At 38.1% G+C, this 21202-nt stretch overlaps 1 protein-coding gene across 8 annotated transcripts in view; it reads left to right on the top strand.

Annotated features, from left to right (window-relative positions):
• ROBO2 (roundabout guidance receptor 2) overlaps nucleotides 1-21202 on the top strand; it is a 414352-nt gene that overhangs the window by 324569 nt on the left and 68581 nt on the right. For all 8 annotated transcript variants that reach the window (XM_018565020.1, XM_018565019.1, XM_018565016.1 and 5 more), the window contains 6 exons: nucleotides 14-219; nucleotides 3170-3251; nucleotides 3336-3501; nucleotides 7595-7761; nucleotides 10528-10649; nucleotides 20683-20914. In XM_018565020.1, the coding sequence (XP_018420522.1) occupies nucleotides 14-219; nucleotides 3170-3251; nucleotides 3336-3501; nucleotides 7595-7761; nucleotides 10528-10649; nucleotides 20683-20914 (975 nt within the window). The remainder of the gene's footprint in view (nucleotides 1-13; nucleotides 220-3169; nucleotides 3252-3335; nucleotides 3502-7594; nucleotides 7762-10527; nucleotides 10650-20682; nucleotides 20915-21202) is intronic.

Genomic DNA, 21202 nt, shown 5'->3' with positions numbered 1-21202 from the left:
TTCACCATTTTAGTGTTAACGGACAGACCACCGCCAATAATTCTGCAAGGTCCGGCCAATCAGACATTGGCAGTTGATGGTACAGCGCTACTGAAATGCAAAGCCACGGGTGAACCCATGCCAGTTATCAGTTGGCTAAAGGAAGGATTTAACTTCATGGGAAGAGATACAAGATTATCTATTATGGATCAAGGATCCTTGCAGATTAAATCATTAAAGGTAATTATTTATATAAGGCAATAAATTAGAGGCAGGCTTTTTTTTAGAAAAAAACTATATGTACTATCTTAAATAAATTGTGGCCATGTGTCTGTACTATCTTAAATAAATTGTGGGCATGTGTCTGTACATGAATGTCTCTATTTATATTGTCAGGTGGCCTTAAAAATAAAATCTATATATACCACTGATGTATGCCAACCATCAAGTGTAATAAAGTTATATTACATTACAATAAATCTCCTTGCATAGTTACTGACATCACTGTCAACACACACACATTTGGCTGTTTCTATACCCTGTTGCAATGACATCAATTAAAAATCCATTAGGGATAGTAAGACCTCTTCATTGGAATTGCATCAGGGGTAAAAACCTGGAAACTTAAAGGAGAACTATGAGGTGAGTGCTTTTCACCTGACTGTCATGAGACTGTCATAGGTCGGCTCAATAGATCGGGAGGTGAGCGAACACATACCGGCGTTCGCTCACCTCTCGATCCTGTCACGGCTCTGTGCCGTGACAGGAGAGGGGCTGGATTCCCCGCTCAGATTCGCCAGCGCTGACTGACGGAACGGACGGGGGAGGGGGCGGGTACAGCTGGCTCTGCCTCTAGATAGGCAGAGCCAGCTGTCAGTCATGCAGCTGGGAGGAACCCGGCACAATTGTCGGGATCTGCTTCAGCTGCGGCGTCTCAGTATACCGCGAGCAGCAGCTCCCGGTATACTGTGGCGTCTCAGTATACCGCGAGCTACAGCTCACGGTATACTGAGCCTAGGGTGATGGGAGGACGCTAGTTTGTGTCCTCCTGTTACCCTAAGGAGAACTATGGGGAAAAGCCTTAACCCCATAGTTCTCCTTTAAAGTAGGTATAAACCCAATATTAGAAAATCATTCACATGCTATTGTAATTTAAAAAAGTTATTTTTAATGTCTTATGTCTGCTGCTTTCATTCAAATAATACCTGATGATCCTGCTATGGAGGTCCTTATTCAGTCACTTCCTCTTATAGAATGACAGCTCTTTGTCCCTGTCTTCCAGTTGCTCCTCTGCATTGTCCTTCTGTCACACAGGCCTTCAGTGGAGACTGTGAGCAACCTTGGTGACACTTATTGCAAAAACATGATCCACCATTGTCACAACTGGGAAAACCATTTTAAGCCATGACATGCAGATATCACTCGAGCATACTGTATGTATGTAAGAGAAGGAAATCAGCAGCACCAAGATAGGTGCAAACAGTATTTTATAAAGAAAAAAAGAAAAACAAACATGGCAGCTGTGAGGGTTTACATCTACTTTAGAAATATAAATATTTCTATTATAGTCTTGGAGACATAAGGAACAATTTGGTTATTTGTCTCTCCAGCAAAAAAAGTACATTATTTTGATTAATTTTTGCAATTGGATTTTGTGTTATTGTCCAAACATGCTCTAATACGGCAATGCTAGGCATTTATTTATTACCTTATAATTAACATATATTACAAAAGATATGTTAATATATTAACAGAATTAAAAAAAATAAAGGAAAAGGCTGTGCTCTTACGCATCCAGACACTCAGTATATCACTGTCTCGTTCATACAGTGGTTACAGTGGAAAGTGCATAAACTTTATGTCTGTCACTGTCTGTCAGTGACCATAAATTAATTATTAACTTCCTCTGAGCAAAATGGAATGTATTAAAAAAATGAATGTCAGCATTCCCTGAGTAAACAATTTAGCCTCCCACTTCATGCTAAAGGCAAGCGCTGGCCACAAAGGTTAATGCATTTTTATTGTACTGCTGGATTAAATAGTGCGCTTGAATAGACAAGGTCCCCAGGAGTTGGTGGAAAATCAGCCAGTCAAGGTAGGAGCTCAGTGATCCCGAGCCAACTCCCGGAATGTACGCGTCTTCTGTCCACAGTGTTCTCTGCTGAACTGGCTGAGAAGAGGAATTAAATTGCACTGATATTCAGGGATTTAGAAAGGTTGCCACCTGTCTTTCTGTCAAGGAAAACTAAGATTACACCCCACTCCATGAACACATTTTCAGAACCAGTAACTCCAGTAGGAGTCAGGGTGTCCTCTGTCTTTTAGTCTACCTAATTAACATTTTGGGTTTTTAGGACAATTATTATTTTCCTTTGTACTGTACTTTGATAAAAAAAATATGGTCAAACATATGAAATTAATGAATTTTTGTTGGTCATGTCTAATTTTATTATACACATGTTACACATTTTTTGTGGCGGTCAAAAGACTTCCATTGTTGTGACTATTTCCATTAGAAATATAGCAAGGACAGGAAGTAGATAGCATTGAGCTACCTGTACTGCTGCACTATAGACCCAGTTTTAGGACAGCCGTATATCAGAAAGGACAGCATAGAGGTAATAAACACCAAAAGCGCCAGCTCCCTGTGTCCAAATGTCGGAGAAAAGTCTGCTAGAATCTCAGAACAAACCGCAGATGGGGCAGCTCTCAGACAGGCCACGGGGAAGCCTCAACTCTGGAAGAAACAAAAGACAAAGAGCGCCTCCATCGCGTGTAAACGCTTTAATAAAATGAATTAAACACATAAAATCATACTCAAAAATTGAGTTTTTACAGGCATGAATTGAATAAAAACACGAGCAGTTGAGCCCACCTCCCTGAGGTTAGGTTAACGTTTCTGAGGCCACGCCTCCTTCATCAGAATCAATTCATGCCTGTAAAAACTCAATTTTTGAGTATGATTTTATGTGTTTAATTCATTTTATTAAAGCGTTTACACGCGATGGAGGCGCTCTTTGTCTTTTGTTTCTTCCAGCATAGAGGTAAGTGTAATTCAATTTAAATTAATGTAAATAAATTACACTTACCCCCACTGTCCTTTCCAAAGATATTTTATGGAGCTCTCTTTTAATACAATAAATATTTTATAAGAACTGCTGCTATGAATCTATTTTAATCTTCCCTTTAGACTGTTGATTCTGGCACTTACACTTGTGTGGCAACAAGTTCTAGTGGAGAGACAACTTGGAGTGCGTTGCTGGAAGTAACAGGTATGTAGTGCACACGTTAACACAGGGCATGTTAACTGTAGCCTGTCTTTGAGTGATAACCCTGATCTTTGTGCTTAACGCTAGAATCCGCTGGTGCCACTGTCAGCAAGAATTTTGATATCAATGATTTGCCCGGACCGCCATCAAAGCCTCAGGTTACAGATGTCAGCAAGAACAGTGTCACTCTTTCATGGCAGCTGGGAACACCGGGGATCCTGCCTGTGACATCATATATTATTGAAACATTCAGGTAAGACAGCTTCCAACACAGAGCCTTCATGTTAATCATTCTTTCAATAACAGAAAATACACGTTTTTGATAGTAATAATCACTTTAGCTTTCAGTTAGTATTTACATCTATAGACTTGCTGTAGTAACTATCATAGGCAGCCATATGTGTTCAGGAAATACTACTCTTAATGCTGGTCACCAGTATACTACTGTTCTACTCAGCAAGAGGTAGGACGAATCGCTTAAAGGGCTTTCACAAGCATTCACTAGTGGAGAATCAATCACTCTCATTAAAAAAACACATGTACTTGGATGGTTCTCCATGTTTTCCAAAGTTACATGGTTTGCTTTTTAAAAAGAGCTAATGGTAGTGATCTAATTTATATGTACAAGAATGTATCATGATACAAGACCCTTTTTTTTCTAAAGACAAGGGGACATCAGTGACATATGCAGGAAAGACATTTTACCCAACAATATAGGAATGGGATCTTTACACTAGCATTTTTGTCATTTGATAGTTAGGAGAGCAGATAGAACTCTCCTACAATATCGCTCCCTCACGGACCAAACCAACAATGTGTTGGTCTATCACTGCTCACTCACTGATGTGAGTACTCTCTCTGCTTTTATAGTGATCCTGTCACTGAGGTGTCACTACCAGTGACAGGATAATATGATATAATTCTAAGTGTGATTAAAGCTGAACTTTAGACTAAAAACTTTAGTTGACAGGTCTTCATTACAGGAAGCTCCTACAAAAAGGCAGATATTACTGTACAGATCTGGAAGAAATACACAAATCACACCAAGATTCAAGTAACAATTCACATGCCTCATGTTTCAACAATATTTGCTTATCCCAGAGTTCAGCTTTAAGCTGTGGAATGTTTTACAACATTAGTCATTTTATTAGAATAAATGCCATCTGTAGCTAAATTACTAAAGGAAACTATACAAAAGTGTTGATCCTGAGCAATAAGCTGAGTACTTTTGTGGGGTCAGAAGATTTTTTTTTTCCATCGTGAGGCAAAGTTCCATATAACCTTATGAGTTTTGTTTTGACTTCCACTGGCCCAAAACAGCTGGAGTTTGTGAGAAGCTAAACTTCAGGTTTATAAGCTGACTATTGTATGTATTGTTCATATATAATGCATGCTACAACACTTTTTGCAGTAACTTGTTATGCCATGAGTTTTTACATGTTTCCGGCTGGGTTGTTGAAGAATCTCATTAAACTACTTGCACAGAGAAACGCATGAAGATTGCAGGACTGTTTCCCAAAAGTGGAAACGGTTCTTACAGATTTTCAATATATTTTTGCAAACAATTTCCATTTGATTTTGGATTTTGGCTGCATTGTAAAAAAAAGTATAGCAAAGTGTCCAGTATGATAAGTCCTTAATATGGAGCAAAAGTGTTTCTAAACTTCTCCCACTTTTGCAAGAAGTAATGAAGGCCAGTTGCAGGATATTGATATACTGCTGTATGTCTAGGCAAAAAAAGACATATTCAGTAGATGTATGTAATACATTCACATTTGTTTATGCTTATACCCTAAAAAAAAGCTGCAAGTACAGAAAACACCTATTATTTTCTGCCAGACATCAGTTGTTGAAAGTGAGGGCCAGACGGAAGGTAACACTCATTACATAAAAGGGAGTTTTTCAAGTAAGCTTTGATTGCATTATCAAAAACGACTATAGCATGTATTCCTATTACAATGTTGATCGTATTACCCTTTCATGTGGTGAGCGCTGCCTTCTATTTGCCCATCACTTTCAACAACATCCTGGATTCCCAGTGTGCTCTGCATTTCTTTCCCTGCTGTTTGAAGTGATGCAATCCTGATTTCTCAACACCACATGCACTGCTTCCAGCAAGCAATGATATTGTTTTTCTGTTCAGACATTGAATTGTAGTTCAGAAGGCAGACTCTGTGAGAGTTTTGACCAAGGGAAGTGCATATTCACAGGGCTGAGTAAAGATGTGTCAGTCCATTGAGGAAGTACATCCTATTGACATCACCAATAAGTAAGTCCACAAACTTCTAGATCAATATGGTTATTAGGAGTGGGTAGCAGATTAAGATGTTTAGTACAACAGAGGCAGCATTGTCAACTCAGAAGTTACAGGGATAACTCACTGGATTTCTGGCAGGTTCAACAGGTATATTTCTGTAATTGCAGCAGTTTTAAAAATGCAAAACATGGGAAAATGTCTATGTATTACAGAGATGTACTTTTTTAAATTTGATTTTGCCCAGACATATACTTACATTTTGCTGTGCTAATTAAAGGGCCACATAAAAGGACTGAAACCCTGTTAGTGTTTGTCAGAGATGCCAGACTGGCAGGACCTGGCATGGACCACTATCACTGTTTGAATGGAGGTGTTATTGTTTTGTTATTTGTTCCCGAAAAAGTGTCACTTGTGCTGTGATTAGCCAGGCAATAAAGTGACTTTTTGTCAGTTGAAGATCTTCTCCTGATCAGGTAGTTGCTGTAGTAATCCATCTTCTTCTTATTATGGTAATGGTTATTTAATACTTCCATAACCACGGAGCATCTCAGTGACATTCTGACAGATGCTTCATTCTTGGATACATATACTGTTAACTTAGGAGAACAATACACGCACTGCTGCCTATATGCACTAGACATTAGCAATTTAGCATGAATCAACAGTAGATCGAGACTTCTTAATGATTCTCCTGATAGGTGGCATGATAGTTTGTTTCTTCTTTAATGCCACTTGTAACACATAAGGTCATAATTTTTATATTTGAACATCACAGTTCTTTTATGTGAGAGTAAATGAAAAGATAGATAGATAGATAGATAGATAGACAGAGAGAGAGATAGAGAGAGAGATAGAGAGAGAGAGATAGAGAGAGAGAGATAGAGAGATAGAGAGAGAGATAGAGAGAGAGAGATAGAGAGAGAGATAGAGAGCGAGATAGAGAGATAGAAAACCTTCTATTACATCTGCCTATACTGTACACATACAGTTGTAGGTTATACAAGCAAAGGGGTATCTACGGACATAGCAAGCGGTGCAGCTGTTGTGGCTGACAATAACACAGGATTCCCAATGATTTTCCTAATGATTAGGAGCATTTGACAAGTAACACGGTAACAATGGGGAAAACAATCATATACAGTATTTATTACAGGAACCTCTCAGAGTGAAATTATAAGAATATGTACCCTGCTTTGTCACTTATTGTTAAAAAATGATGCATAGCTATGTAACTGTATGCTCTTGCCATTGGATTGGAATTGATTGTCACCCAATTCAGCCAACAGATGAATCATTCAACAATTATATGTCTATTGTCTCTTTGTGACATCTGCAGCCAACTGTGATTTTATTAAAGCTGAATTCCAGGCACAAAAGTATATCCCTAAATAGCCACAAAGGATACAAGTGCACTTTGTGTACACCAGATGCCTTTGCAAATCCAGATGTTAATGTAAAAAAGTAGCAGTGACATCATCACTGTGCTGTACGTAGCCTGTGCAGATAGCAAAGCTGGGGGAGGCACCCAGCAGGCCCCACTTACTACAGGCTGCCTGCAGAAAACTACAGTAGGGGCGGAGACAAGACCAGTCACCCTTCACTAGGAAAGAGAGCACTGACTGGTCCTAATTACAGGAAACTCCTGCACAGAGGCAAAGGTACCTAGAAAGATTGTAGAAGACTTAAAGTTATTATAAGCGGGGGTATTATCCATTGTAGTTAACCAGAGACATGCTTGGGCTAAGCAAGAGAAGTGGAGAACTGTCTGTGAGGCCCATAGCAAACATTCCAATTTTGAGCAGATCAGAGTATAATGCAGATAATATGAGTAGACCATCTGTACAGTTCTTTATTATTTATATATACATATATAACTATATATAGTTTTTTGTTTACTTGCAGCCATATGAATAAAGCAAAGTGATCCATGTATCAGGTGCCTCTTGCTGGCAATATAAGCCACAGAGATGTCAGAGTTTCTTTATCTTTATTCATGTGTCTCTATCTCTACATCACATGCTTCCATATCTGTCATGTCTGTAAATTTTCTCACACTGATTAAAGTTTCTGATATTTCTTTTTTCTGCAGCCAATCTGTCAGCAATAGTTGGCAGACAGTGGCAAATCATGTGAAGACCACGCTGTATACTGTGAAAGGCCTGAGACCAAACACAATATATCTTTTCATGGTGAGAGCAATCAATGCTGAAGGCCTAAGTGATCCCAGCCCGATGTCAGACCCAGTGCGAACACAAGGTAATGTGGCTTAATGTGTTGTCATAGTATATCAGACTGGCAGTTACATAAGGGGATTCTGGAATACATTGTATCTGTAGACTTAAGAACTCCATGAGGTTGATTTACTAAAGGAAGAGAGGCAAGGTAATTTGAACTTTGCGAGGGAATTTTTCCTTAGCAGTGTTGAAAATTCACTTTGCAAGGAATACCGCATCACATACAAGTGTAACAAAGAAAAAACTGTATCTTTGTTTGTACATGATGATAGTAGGATGATAGCAGAGTTTTGCCTCATTTACTAAGCTAAGTGAAAATTCCCTTGCAAAGTGAACAGCCTATTTGCCTTCAATAAATTAACCTCAATATTTCAATGGATGACCTGTGATAACCAGCAATATTTGAAAAAGTTGGCAGGGAAAAATGGAAAACAGCAAACTGGGAAAGAGCAAAAAAGGAAACATATTTATATAGTATTCAGATAATGAAGAACAAGAAGCCAATATGATTGTCATGATATACAGTATTATAACAGCTGGGCTTCCGAAAAATGCACGTAAGGACATTCTAAAAATCCATGCACATACAGTATATATCAGCTCCATATAAAGCTCAGGATGTGTGCAATATCTTCAAGCATTGACACTTTTTTCCAGGCTAATAAAAAAAATTAACTTAATTTGCTTAAATGGCAAATGCAGTGGTTTGCTAATGATACTAGAGGAACGTTCCGGAAAATGAGAGAGCATTGGCAGATGAGTGTACAGAGGATGCACCTGTCAATTCAGTTGGCGTGACCATTGATTGAATCTATATCATGCAGTTATGAGGTATAGATTGAGCAGTGTTAATGTATTCAATTTCCCTCCTCTTCCCTTGTCCTAAGGATACCATTTATATCCAGTCACATTAATGCTGCTTTAGTTGTTTCTCGATCTCTGTGATCAAGCAAACAAAGCATTTTAGAGGGGCTGTATTTTACATGGCTTATGATATGCCATTACCCTAGCTTACGATCAGAACTCAGCATTAAACAGCATAACGGTGTTTTTTTATAATTTATTTAAAGTAAAAGTGATTAAATAAAATTAGAGTGTATGCAAAGTCATACTTTTAAATTTTGGATAGCATAGGGAATGGTAAGACACCTGTCAGTATCCCTTCATTTCCTGCCCTAGAGACACAGCAGGAAGTAAAAGGAAAAGTCTTTAAAGAGAAGGGACATCTCCTCTTAGACAAGTCACTGGACCATTTTTCTGCATTGGAAGCTATACCTTTATCTTCCGTTTAAATGTCTGGTCATTTTTAAAGAATACTGCTCAATGATTCATTTTCAATCTTCATTAAAGACCCTCTAAATTTGGTACATGCTGTATATGCAGCCAGGCTACAGCAGTAATCAACCCAATCTACTTTTACTCTTTATTTAACTGGTAAGTGCTACTGTAAAGGTTGAAATGCACTGTATTGCAGCAATCTAGAAGTTGAACCGCAGTCCTCTCATACAAAACAACGGCCCAGCTCTACCGAGGTCTGAAACGCACCCCCGACAAGTGCACTAATCAACAATGCTACTCAGGTAGCGAGAGCACTGAAGATAAGTACATTGTTCAGGGGGAGGAGTATTGCACCGCAATAGAGCCAGGCCATTGCTTTGTGTGAGAGATCACACTCCAACTCTCCAGTTTTCAGCAGCATGAGGTATTTTAACAGCACTTACCTGTTAAAAAAAAGTAAATGAAGATCTGATTTACTAATGTATAGGCAGCCTGGCTGATATACCTAAAATACGGGTACTTTGCTATCCAATGAGTAAAAACCTTTAGGGTTACTGGATGTTGCTCTGAAGGTGGCCGTTATTGCCGTATTGACTGTTATTACCTTCTAGAAAGTAGAAGATAAAGAAAAAAAGGACCAAAAATATTATTCTGCTGAAAACTATTAATATTATATGTCACTGAAACGGTGGGATTACTCTTTAAACAGGTGCATCCTAAGTTTCATTCACTTGTAAATGCTCAGAAGCGAACCTTTCAAGGAAGATGTTATGCCTGTGTTATTATTAATCAGAATAGCACTACACTTACAGCTCATACACCTGCACTCAGATTCTCAGGTACTTGTGTCAGTGAAGAGTCTCTTAGAAACTCAAGTTTCTTAATTATAAAAAATTACTGAATCCTGACCTAATTCTTTTCTGTATTAGCAGAGATACCATGACTTGATTATAAGTGTTAATCAGCGGTGGTGGGGATAGTTTCAATAAAAAAGTTTAAAGGAAAAACAGAGAGTTGTCTGTCTTGGTTTAGATTGGCTCTTTTTTTTAGTACATCCCGCATTTCTCTGTAATAAAAATAAAGTACGTGCCCAACAGATTAAGTATACATTGGCACTTTTTTCCTCTTGGCTTGTAAAGGCTAGCCTAAAAACCTGCTCATCTTAGTATAGCTCTATAGCCGCCCAAACACTTGTATTTGACAGCCATCAGCAGCTTTAAAACATTTTATCAGCCATGCCATGGCGGCAGCCATGATCTTGGTATAACTGCTTCAGGACAGTGACATTTATATATGTATTTTAGACTTGAAGAGGTTAAATGTTTTGTCAATAGTTTCTGATCTTGATAATCTTCAGACTCTCATGTAAAAACTAAGATCAGAAAATGTCCATGTATCCCTAGCCTTAGACTACGTTTTTAACCCATGTTTCAATATGTATTTTTGCAAGGGTCAGTCGAGTATGTATTAATGTGTTATAATTGTTCCATCCTTACATTTTCTCTTTTAGATATAAGCCCAACTGTTCAAGGAGTGGACCATCGGCAGGTTCAAAAGGAGCTGGGAGATGTGATAGTTCGATTGCACAATCCTGTGGTTCTTTCACCCACCACCATTCAGGTTTCCTGGACGGTAAGACCAATAAACTGCATGAATAGATTAAAAATGGAATTATATTCAACCCCAACTGCTCTGAATTTTGGCATTACCTTACATGCCAGAGGGCCTTCAGATATCTGGGTCAGCAAAATCTCTACATACATCCTTGGACCTGTCTTCATAGCAATACAATGCTATAACAGACCTGGTTGTGGGAAGTGGCCTGAAATACAATGTCCTTCATTTCAGCTTTAACATATTAATAAATACAGCCTTTATTTTCCAACCAACAATGTTCTGCATATTTAAAAAATTGCATCCCACCTTAGATATGGGGACAGTCACGTGAGGTGAGGTTTAAGGAAGCCATATGTTGGTAGACACTGAAATGTAACAAACATTTTCACAAATTCTGGAAACCCCTTTAAGCAACCAGCATGAAAGCTGTTTGTGGATCATCTGGTGTGTGGTTAACTTCTGCTGCTAATCTGTTGGATAGATATATAACATTAAAATGGTGAAGGTATCCTAGAAGTACTGCATATGCTGTCAAAGAGTTAAAGCATGCACAGTTTATTAATACACTGCAAAAAAAATGTGTTAGTGAATTGATTTTGACACTTTCTGTAGAAGTAGTATAACAGGGTTGAAAACTTAGCACCTTGAATATCTAAAAAACTAAAAATAACATAAGCTGTTACAGTATATAAAATACACACAGGCAAAATGCACATAGCTATATGTAAGGACTAGAAGAGCAAGAATGCTGTGAATGCTGTGGGATAGTGCTCAAAAGTGGGTAGGAGTGTTGCTCTGCAGTATTAGGTTCTTAGGCACAGTTTCCACCAGACCTTTTGTTCTCTCCCCAAGTTGGTGTGAGTTTTCTTTAGGTGTTATGGTTTCCTCTTACACTAAAAAGATAGAATAATGGCTTACAGTATCCCCTGTCATTAGAGATACATGGGGGGCTGCCATTACTGCCCTCTCCTTCTTATAATGCTGGTTTCCTGGCTGACCTTTTTGCTTTGTTACTTTGCTCCACTGATGGAAGTCAAGTATGCAGTGAAGAACATCTGAATTGATTTGAATACTTAACCCAGGTCAGTGACTGAGAAAGCATTGCAGTCAGTGGGTCAGCATAATGGCCAAGTAACCAACATTTTCAGTAGGATGTCCTCTATTTCAGTTCTCATAATCCTACTGTGTGAAATACTTATTTATATAATATTTTAGAGTTATAAAAATAAGGGTTCTATCAAATCAAGAGAAACAACTAAAGTAGTCTGACATTACCTTAGACTTGTGTTGGAGCTACTGCAAACATGTACAACATCTTGTGGAAGATCAAGAATATCCAACAATGATTACATCTCCAATTTGGCCTGGGAAATGCCAAGAACAATAAAAAACTGTTGTCTGGTTGTGATGACATCCTTAGCCAGTGCCTTCAACCAGGGTCAATGAAATGGAGCTAGGCTGAAATTATAACCCTTACCATCAAAGCTAAGCGTGAAGATGACCATGCACATTACAATATGAGTGTATGATTGTCTTTACATCAACCAGCATCAATCAAAAGGTCAAGAGAAACAACTAAAGTAGCCTGACATCTTACATGTTTCCAAGCAGACTTGTGTAGGAGCTGCTGCAAACATGTACAACTTTGTGGAAGACCAAGAACATCCAACAATGATTATATCTTACACTTGGCCTGGGAAACGCCAATAACAATAAAGATGACCATGCACATTGCAATATTAATGTATGATTTTCTTTACATCTATAAGCATCTTTGTAGTCTATGTATAGTGCACGGGTCTATTTGATTGAATACAAGCTTAATGGATAGGTCAGTCAGGCCCTCACATTACAGTTTTGGAGTAGATTATACACAGCTTACACAATCAGATTGTAGCATGTGCTGTTGACTTTGGAATGCCTAAGACTTTCTTAAATTGTAGCCCATTCATTCAGTCAGAATGTTCAAAGAACAGGCATTACTGCATAATGATTACATTCTAATAGCAGATCTTGCAGTATCAGAAAAAAATGAGTGGGTGTCTAGTGAGCACAATTTAATTTGTAAAGTTTCAGAAAATCTGTAGTGTATGTGCATAAAACAATTAATTGATGGGAGTCTAAGATAGATGTCAACAATTTTGTCTGATTTACAGCCTTTTTTTTTCTGGAAACCAGCTGCTTAATGTCCCTCTTAAAACTCAGCTTGTTTTTCTCAATATTTAGAGGCTATTATTGTGAGTTACATCCATTTTTGCATGTACATTTGCTTAACATAAATACAGAGACGTTTATTAAATGGTCTGATAATGTCACACCGACATATGTTTCACAAAGCCTTACAGTGACACATTTCTCCGAATTATGTTTGCACAGCTTGCATACATTTTCATGTGTGGCTAAAGCAAATGTTGATGCTTATAGTAATAGTTTACTCAAAAGATATAAGGTAGCTAAATACAAGTAAAATCCATCAGTCAAAAGGAAACAGGATATTAAGCTAAGAGAAACAAAATAATCTGATTGTTGTTTTATAACAGAGTTTATAATTATCTTTTAATTAGCATCATTCCATGTTCCTGCATTAGGTCATTTTTCTGACCCCCAATGTCTGTGTCCAATGTGTCCTATCAAGTGCATATAAGCATTAGCTTGAAGACAGAGGGCAGTACAGGGGGATTAAGAGGGGGTTAGTTCTAGCTCTGATTATAGTTGAATACCTTTAGCTTCTTTCCTTCTTGTCAGTTTTAAGGGTTGCTTTCCCTTTCTTTGTTCCCCCTGCTAGTGGAGGCACATTTATAACTTGTATGCTATGTATTAGTGCCAGCAATATACTACACATGGTAGTAGGCATGCCACCTTGTGGTCTAGCACCCCGCCTTGTCTCGCCCTCTGAGGGTCAAAGGCCTATGCTGCTAAGGGTATTAGGGTAATGGGGGCTGCAGTGTTAGCACTGTTTGCTACATCCTGAGCCCAACTCTAGCCCAGCCATTTGGCTGTCTTGGTGGTAGATGTCACTGAGGCAGGAGGGGAGGGAAAATCCCTTCAAAACATCAATAAAAATCAGCCATCTGAGTTTCTGCCATGTACCTACTGTTGGAAAGCTAAAGTGTATAAGCTTTGGGCATAAACCCGTCATAAACCCAGCATGCCACAGTTACAGAGTGATGTAAAGTGTGTATTTGTATAGAGTGGTTTGTCTTTTACCAGGGTTTATGGAACCCAACAATGAATTTAATGATCATTGTTGAATGAAGTAAAAAAATATAATATTGCCTTCTGCTTCTACATGGAATGTGATGTCCTCTTCTGAAATTCTAGTCTATACTAGACATGTGCGATTCGGTTCGTTCCGAAATTCGTTTTGGACGAATTTTCGGAAATTCGGAGATTCGGATGCATCCGAATTCCGAATTAAAGCTAAGACGAATGCAAACGAATCCGAAATTCCCGATTTCCCGAAATTCGTTATTAAACAAATTTTGTTGCAGCAAAACGACATTAGGAAAAAAAAAAATACAACAGTTACCTTCCACAACAGTTCCTTGGTTAAAGTACAGAAGCAATAGCGTACAGGGTAGGGGACAGGTTTGCCATTGTTAAGGTCGCAGGTTCCAGCCCCGGGTAAGGTAGGGGATAAAGATTTTTTTTCTTTGCTTTTGAATTGGCATTCTCCTATTGACCTAAATGTAATTTCTCATTTTGCTATTGGACGAATTCTGTTGAAGCAAATAATTTAATTTCGGGCCCGAAAAACGAAACTAAACTAAACAAATTTTTTTTTTTTTTTCCAAAACGAAACTAAACAATTTTTTTTTTTTTTTCAAAACTAAACTAAACAAATTTTTTTGCTGGTGCACATGTCTAGTCTATACTATGTTGTTATTATGACACAATTCAACTACCAATATTTTGTAACATATGTACCTAGAAGGCCATTGAATCTGTAAGGAGATATAAGATGCATTACACACCGGGGATCCATATGTTTTACTATCTGCAGCCTCTGAAGACATGTCCCTTTGTCCCTCAGCAGAAGATTTCCTCAGTTTTACAACTCACTCATGATTCAGCAGTCTGATTTATTGCTGGTGTGTGAGAGATAACAGTGAAGCATTACTACTGCTTAACTCTAGGAAGTGACAAAGGCACCAGGCACTAACCATTATTATTCTGTGTCCAGAATTCCAGTATACTGTATCAATAAAGGTAATCAAGTTTCACCAGATTTTATAGTACGGGGGTCAGATAAAACGATACATGCATTAATTACTGCAGAAAGGCATAAACCAAACAGTAAAAGCTGTCTGAAGGCAGAAAACTATAATAAATGAATAGCAATGCATATGGAATGGCCTTCACAGGTATTTAAAACATTAATACTGAGCAATCATTTAGGAATATTTGACATAACATGACTTGTTCAGACAATTACACACAAGTAGAGCAATGTAACTTCCTGTACATTCTGACTCTTAGCAAGTGCCATATCTTGTTAATGTAATCCTTGTTAACCAGGTGAGTGCCATTTGCAGGTCTCAAGTAGCCTTGTGTTTGATACCTTCTACGCACAGTATACATTGTCCCTCAAGCTACCACTGTGCTGCTTTCCTCTGCAATGAATGGAAAGCACTAATGAGTCTCTGGTGGCTTGTTATTTCCCAGTCTAAATCCCAGGCTATGCTTATGACTTCATTATCCATGTGTATGGGTATTATACATTTAAAGAATGGGCTACACGTTTTATCCTGAGATCAGAAATCCGGGGAGATACATTCTGTGTCCTTTCTGTTCTTGAATCTCCGGAGTTTGATCATCACAGATGTTTCTGCTGGAGTGGCGATCTGTATGGACTCATACATCGCATTCATGTTTTTCTGAGAGGAATAAGATGCATTTAATGTAATGTTTCTTGAAGATACCACAGAATGCAAAATGGTCTGATATATTAGGACACGTTATCTTCATATGGAAAGAGGAACGAGAACAGTACAAATTGAAAATAATATGCAGAGACAAACTTAACAGGTTAGATGTGTGCTAACCATGGGATTGAATGTATACTAAACTAGTCCCCCAGTGTATCTCATGTAAGTAAAGTACTTTGCAATATGCAGTCATTTAAAGTACATTTAGCATACAAAGCAATTGTTGCACAATTGGGAATATAAGTCAGCCACCATTAAAAAATTCCCCTGAAAGGGAAAATATGGCTTTTAATAAATGTAGAGTTTGTCACTAGGGGCAGGGTAGATCAGCCAATTAATTCACACTGCCTATCTGCTTAACAGCCACACCAAGAGTTCACTGTTTTCAATGAGTTGGCCACTCTTTGGGCTTGTTCACACCATCTGCGTTCAGGTTGCGCTGGTCGTTTTTTCCAGTGCAGTCTGAACGCAAGACAAGGAAATTTGCCCTGTCATGGATTTTTACAGTTCACACCACTTCATTCTGGTGGTGTGGTATGGCATGCAGTACTTTTTTTTAAGCGCACCGCAGTGAAACTCGGTACAACTGCATTGCACAGCGGTGAGCCCATAGAACTTAATTAAATGTCACATGTGTCATTTGAATAAAGTTCTAACAAAAACAAAGAAACTGCTGGTGTGAAAATGCCCTCAGACTTGCGTTGTGAAAAGTACAATACAGACATATAGCACAAGAAGCACAACCTACCTTCATGTATAATGAGAAAATATGATTGCCTTAATGTACATATATAAATGCAAATCATACACAGAAACAATATTTTATAAATATAGATACCATTATTTACATTGAGCTGGTCTGTTTTCTGTGTATGTTTAAATACATTTAAAAGAATATACATTTTCTTTAACCCCTTTCAGCCATCTTCCACCGGTCTTTTAAGAGAATGTAATGCTGTAGGTGTTACGGGGCTAGTTACAGTGATTAGCTGTAACAGTCCTACCAGATCGATGGTATGTGACTGGGATTTGGCGGGGATAGCACGGCCACAGTGATTGGGGTGTATGATTGAGTGTGATCCAAGCACAAAGCAGGTATACATTTATGTGACAGAATGGAATAAGGTCCACCTCCAAGCAGCCGTATACAGTATATGAGTACAGCTGGCAGAAAGGGGATAGATACAGAATGTTATAGACATGAAGACTATAATGTAGGATTTTTTGATGCTTGGCAGCCATGCTTCTAGTGTCTGCAATGGTCATAGAAATCTGAAGCGTTCATTAAAAATATCCCAGGTGATCTTGCCTAAACTCAAGATTATTAGGCATGAGTGAAAAGTTGCAGTACTGGTATTGTGTGACCGGGCCTATGAGGTACACAACTCAAGCTGCTGTGAGTATCAGTAAGACTCATGACCTGTTGCCCTCCGTGATTGAAGCAGCAAAAGATGCATGTGCTGTACCATCCCCTATATGACCTGGTCATCCCCCTTCATATCATTATACTGTTGCTTGTTAATGTAAATGACAAGCTGAAGAGAAACTGCTACTTTATCTTGACAATGTTTATGTCTATCATGGGGTATTGGTATATTAACCTATGCTTAGCAGGATCTGTAGCTACCTGAAACCCTGTAAGAGAAATATCATGAGACAATAGATTTTCATATTTAGACTTATTTTATATATATATACACACACATTGGTTGTGATCCTAAAAGAGAAAAAGAATGTACACGCAGTTGACCGGCTGCAATGAAAATATATGGGCCTAATAACAGGACACTTTAAAGGATATGCATACTGTATGTCATCTATAAGATGAAAAAAATTGAAGAATAAACATGTCTCCAACAGGAATAAAAATATCCCAGATCAGATTTTAAGCATCATTGGCAGTAAAAATAGTAATTAATTGCATTGTAGATCAAAAGCTTAGGCCTTCAGTGACAAAAGGTTGGAATTTATGAGCTGTTATGACCAGCACTCTTTGATTTTTATCAAACAGCATCACTGAAACACAGGGAATTCAATTGCTCTGTGAGCACAGAATCATGCTCAAAAAGCTGAACTCCAGGCAGCTATTTAACAAATCAGTTAATATAGCCATGTCATCATTCAAAAACACGTATTTTTTAGTTATATAAGTTGTCTTTGTAACCCCCATGCAATCTTATCAAAGGCCTCGCACTTGCGATGGTGCAATGTAGTGCACCTTGCCTTATAGTACAGTGTCAAAATAGGTGCAGGCTGATTTCTTGGTCATTGAGGTACATTGACAGCCCTTTCATTTTAAATGGACTGCTTAATGCAGAACACATTAACACAAGTTGTGAATGTGCGTGTTTTATCGCAACACACCTCAACGTAATTGGTGTTAAGCTAGCCTTAAGCAGCACTCAATTTAAGAGAGAGAGAGCTCAGGCTCTTCTGCAAACACTGAATATATTCACAGAATGAAAGATAAAAATGAGTAGAGTGGTAACCTTATTACTGTCCTGCTGCTCCTTAATTGTCCAGTCAGCAAGCTGAGGGTGTTTTCTTGACCAAGCTGTGCTGTTGCCACAGTGGAGGTCAGGAAGCTGTTTGTGCTGTTTGGCAGAGGTGTCTGGATCACAAATCTAGCTGTACAGAATTATATCCCAAATATATATATATATATATTACGTTGTATTTTTAGCTGCTGCCTCCGATGTTCAGCTTTAAATAATGGTCTTACCAAATGAATGTAGTTGGAGCATCTCAAATATCATAGCTTCCCTTCTGTGTCTGACTCAGATATCATAATAGCTTAAACTGCTATTTAAATGTATGTTAAATGCAAGCGGAATGTTTGTATCTTGGTTCTCAACTGCTTTCCTTTTGGTTCATTGCTTAATGGTAGAATAAAATGCTGTTTTTGTTAAATCGGATTGAACCATGCATCTTGCCTCTTACTTAAACCATTTCATGTTTGCTGTCAACAGAGTCAACACTCTGTATTAATTGTATTGACAGTAGCTGACAGGTTGAACAGCGCACGGCAATTCGGGCTGAAAACTAGATGTATGTAGACCACTGGAAAGTTGGGAAACAACTTCGTTACTGTGAAGTCAGATTACTAATTAAGGCAATTTGCATTACTTTAGTTGTCATTCAGTTTTTAAAAGGGCTTAGAAAAAAAGCCTTAACTAATACACGCCAGCTTATAGAAAAGACAGAGTGGACATGTTCAAAATTTTAAACATATGGCCGTATGAAATTACGTTCTCTTTTAAAGTTTTAAATGCGCTACAAAACGCCATTTGGTTTCAATCTCTTAAAGTAGTTGCTATTCTTAAAAGTGAAAACATAAGTGTCGTTTATTATAATAAACTGCTAAATATGAGATTTTAGATTAAATTGCCTCAATGTGTTTCCATTTTGCACTTTATTGCCCCTAGTCATGAAAGTGTTTTCTATATTTTCTCCAGAGTAATATATTCTGTAATGTTAGCGCTAGGAATAAATGACGAGCAAAATGTGCAGTTCATTTTATAGGGTACTTACTATTTTTGTGAAAAAAATACTGAGAATATGAATAAAGTGTCTTAGGTTAGAATGGATGTGCAACTGGCAGTCCATTAAAGTGAACCTGTCCCTTTGATTGGTCTGTTTACATAAAACTGGTCCTAACAATGAAGACTCTTGTGTTGTTGTAACACTAACACTTAGTCCTTCTAATAGCCTGTCCATACACACATTTTTAAGCATCCTTTAGCTTTGCCACACAACCTGATATGTGTCCATACACTGCTAGGGCCTTAGTAGCTGATACAAATGTTAGAAGGCCGTAAAGAGGATGACGTGAATCTACGCAAGGAGTCCCTGTATTGCAAGTTCTCCCTCTGATGCATTTTAAGAGATAGCATGGCACCATTTGTGGGTTTAATGTGGCACAACTCCATGAGGTCCTGATCGGTCCTTTTGATCTCTCAACAAAGTCTGTGGAGGAGTAGTACTAATTTTACATCTATAAGTAATTAAGATGGAGATGGTCTTCAAAAATATTTGTAATGGCCAACAAATCTTTATTTTTGGAAGCTATTTCCCATACTGATTAACAACTCATTCTTCTAAAAAAATTAACAACTTTTTTAAAGGCTAATAAGGTTAAAACCAAAATGTTACTTCACCTCCCAACAGATTTCACTATAATATACATTAGTACCCTTTGTAGAATGTGAGGTATCTTACATTTGTAATCCTTTGATTCATTCCTGTACTATGTGAGCTGCTATTATTGGCTAAAGTGGGCTTTAAAGTGGTAGTTTGCAGTAGGTTTTTTTATATGTAACTACTTGACATAAACTTAATTTGAAATATATATATATATAATCAGCACCTAAAAAAGTGGTCTTTCACATAAATCACCTTCTAAATTATGGGGATTGGGCATTTTACGTAGACCTGTTTAACAAATGCCTTGTATACTAACCCTACTGCTAAGCATATGGTGCAAAAATATGCATGCAGGGTTACAGAAAACCTCTTCAAAGCCACTGAAGAGCCTCAAAAGATCCATGCAAACACCCACTTTCTGAAGGTTGGAACTTGCACACCTCTACCCTGTCATCATGTGGTAGGTTGCTCAGTCACTGAGCTCTACTGTGGGATAGGAGAGAGTTGTACCTACTCTTCCCATACCCTGGAATATGAGCTTCCTTGGTAATGTAAAGAGATTTGCTGTAATACTTTACACAGTTTTTTTGGTTTAAAAAAATATTTTTTTCACCATTAGATACCTTTAAATGCTTATGGGTCTTCAAAACATGTCCATTCATAGACTGCAATTTTCCAGGAGAGTATACCCCTGTGATGAAGTTTCTCCAGCCCACTTTTGTATGCAGCAAAACACCTGTTTTAGAAACCAGAGGTATAAGCGTCTATTCCTTGACTTCCTGGCCACATCATAGTTGGGGACAAGTTGAGCTGCACCTGTTCAATTTAAGTCACTGCCCTAGAACTAGCATGCAGTCCAGCCACACAATTAAAGCTTTCATCTGAGGCTTCTCTCATGGGTGTTTGCCCTGTGACAGATTCCCTTTCATGCTCTCATTACAGTTTCATTAATCATCATTTTTTTTTCATATGTGCAGGTTGATCGTCAGTCGCAGTTCATACAAGGATACCGGTTGATGTACAGGCAGACATCAGGTCTACAGAGTCCATCTGCATGGCAGACCCTGGAAGTGAAGGTTCCAGCTGAGCGCAGCACTGTGATATCCAACCTGAAAAAGGGGATTACTTATGAGATGAAGGTTCGACCTTATTTCAATGAGTTCCAGGGAATGGATAGCGAGTCAAAGTCAGCTCGGACAACAGAGGAAGGTAGGAGAGCTGCATGAGTTGCATTATTTTCCCTTATTATAACTTCTTTGACAGAATTGGAAATTGACCGCTCTTCCTTTTTTAATACTTAAATGGTGAAATATTTCTGCTGATTACCGCAGAATTTACTAAAAGGATTATTGATTCCTGTAAAGGAATTAAACCACAACACTTTCCATCTAATATTATATTTACATTTACTGTGCAGCTTGTGTTCTGTTATCAGGATAGTTCAAATAAAGAACCCTAGGGCCTTGTCCATGTACATCATTTTCTTAGGTTTTATCC

The sequence above is a fragment of the Nanorana parkeri genome, unplaced genomic scaffold, assembly GCF_000935625.1.
Source record: "Nanorana parkeri isolate BGI_ZX_2015 unplaced genomic scaffold, ASM93562v1 scaffold806, whole genome shotgun sequence".
In the NCBI taxonomy this organism is placed as follows: Eukaryota; Metazoa; Chordata; class Amphibia; order Anura; family Dicroglossidae; genus Nanorana; species Nanorana parkeri.
Note: the sequence above shows the minus strand (reverse complement) of the source record. Positions and strands in the feature narration are given on the sequence as shown.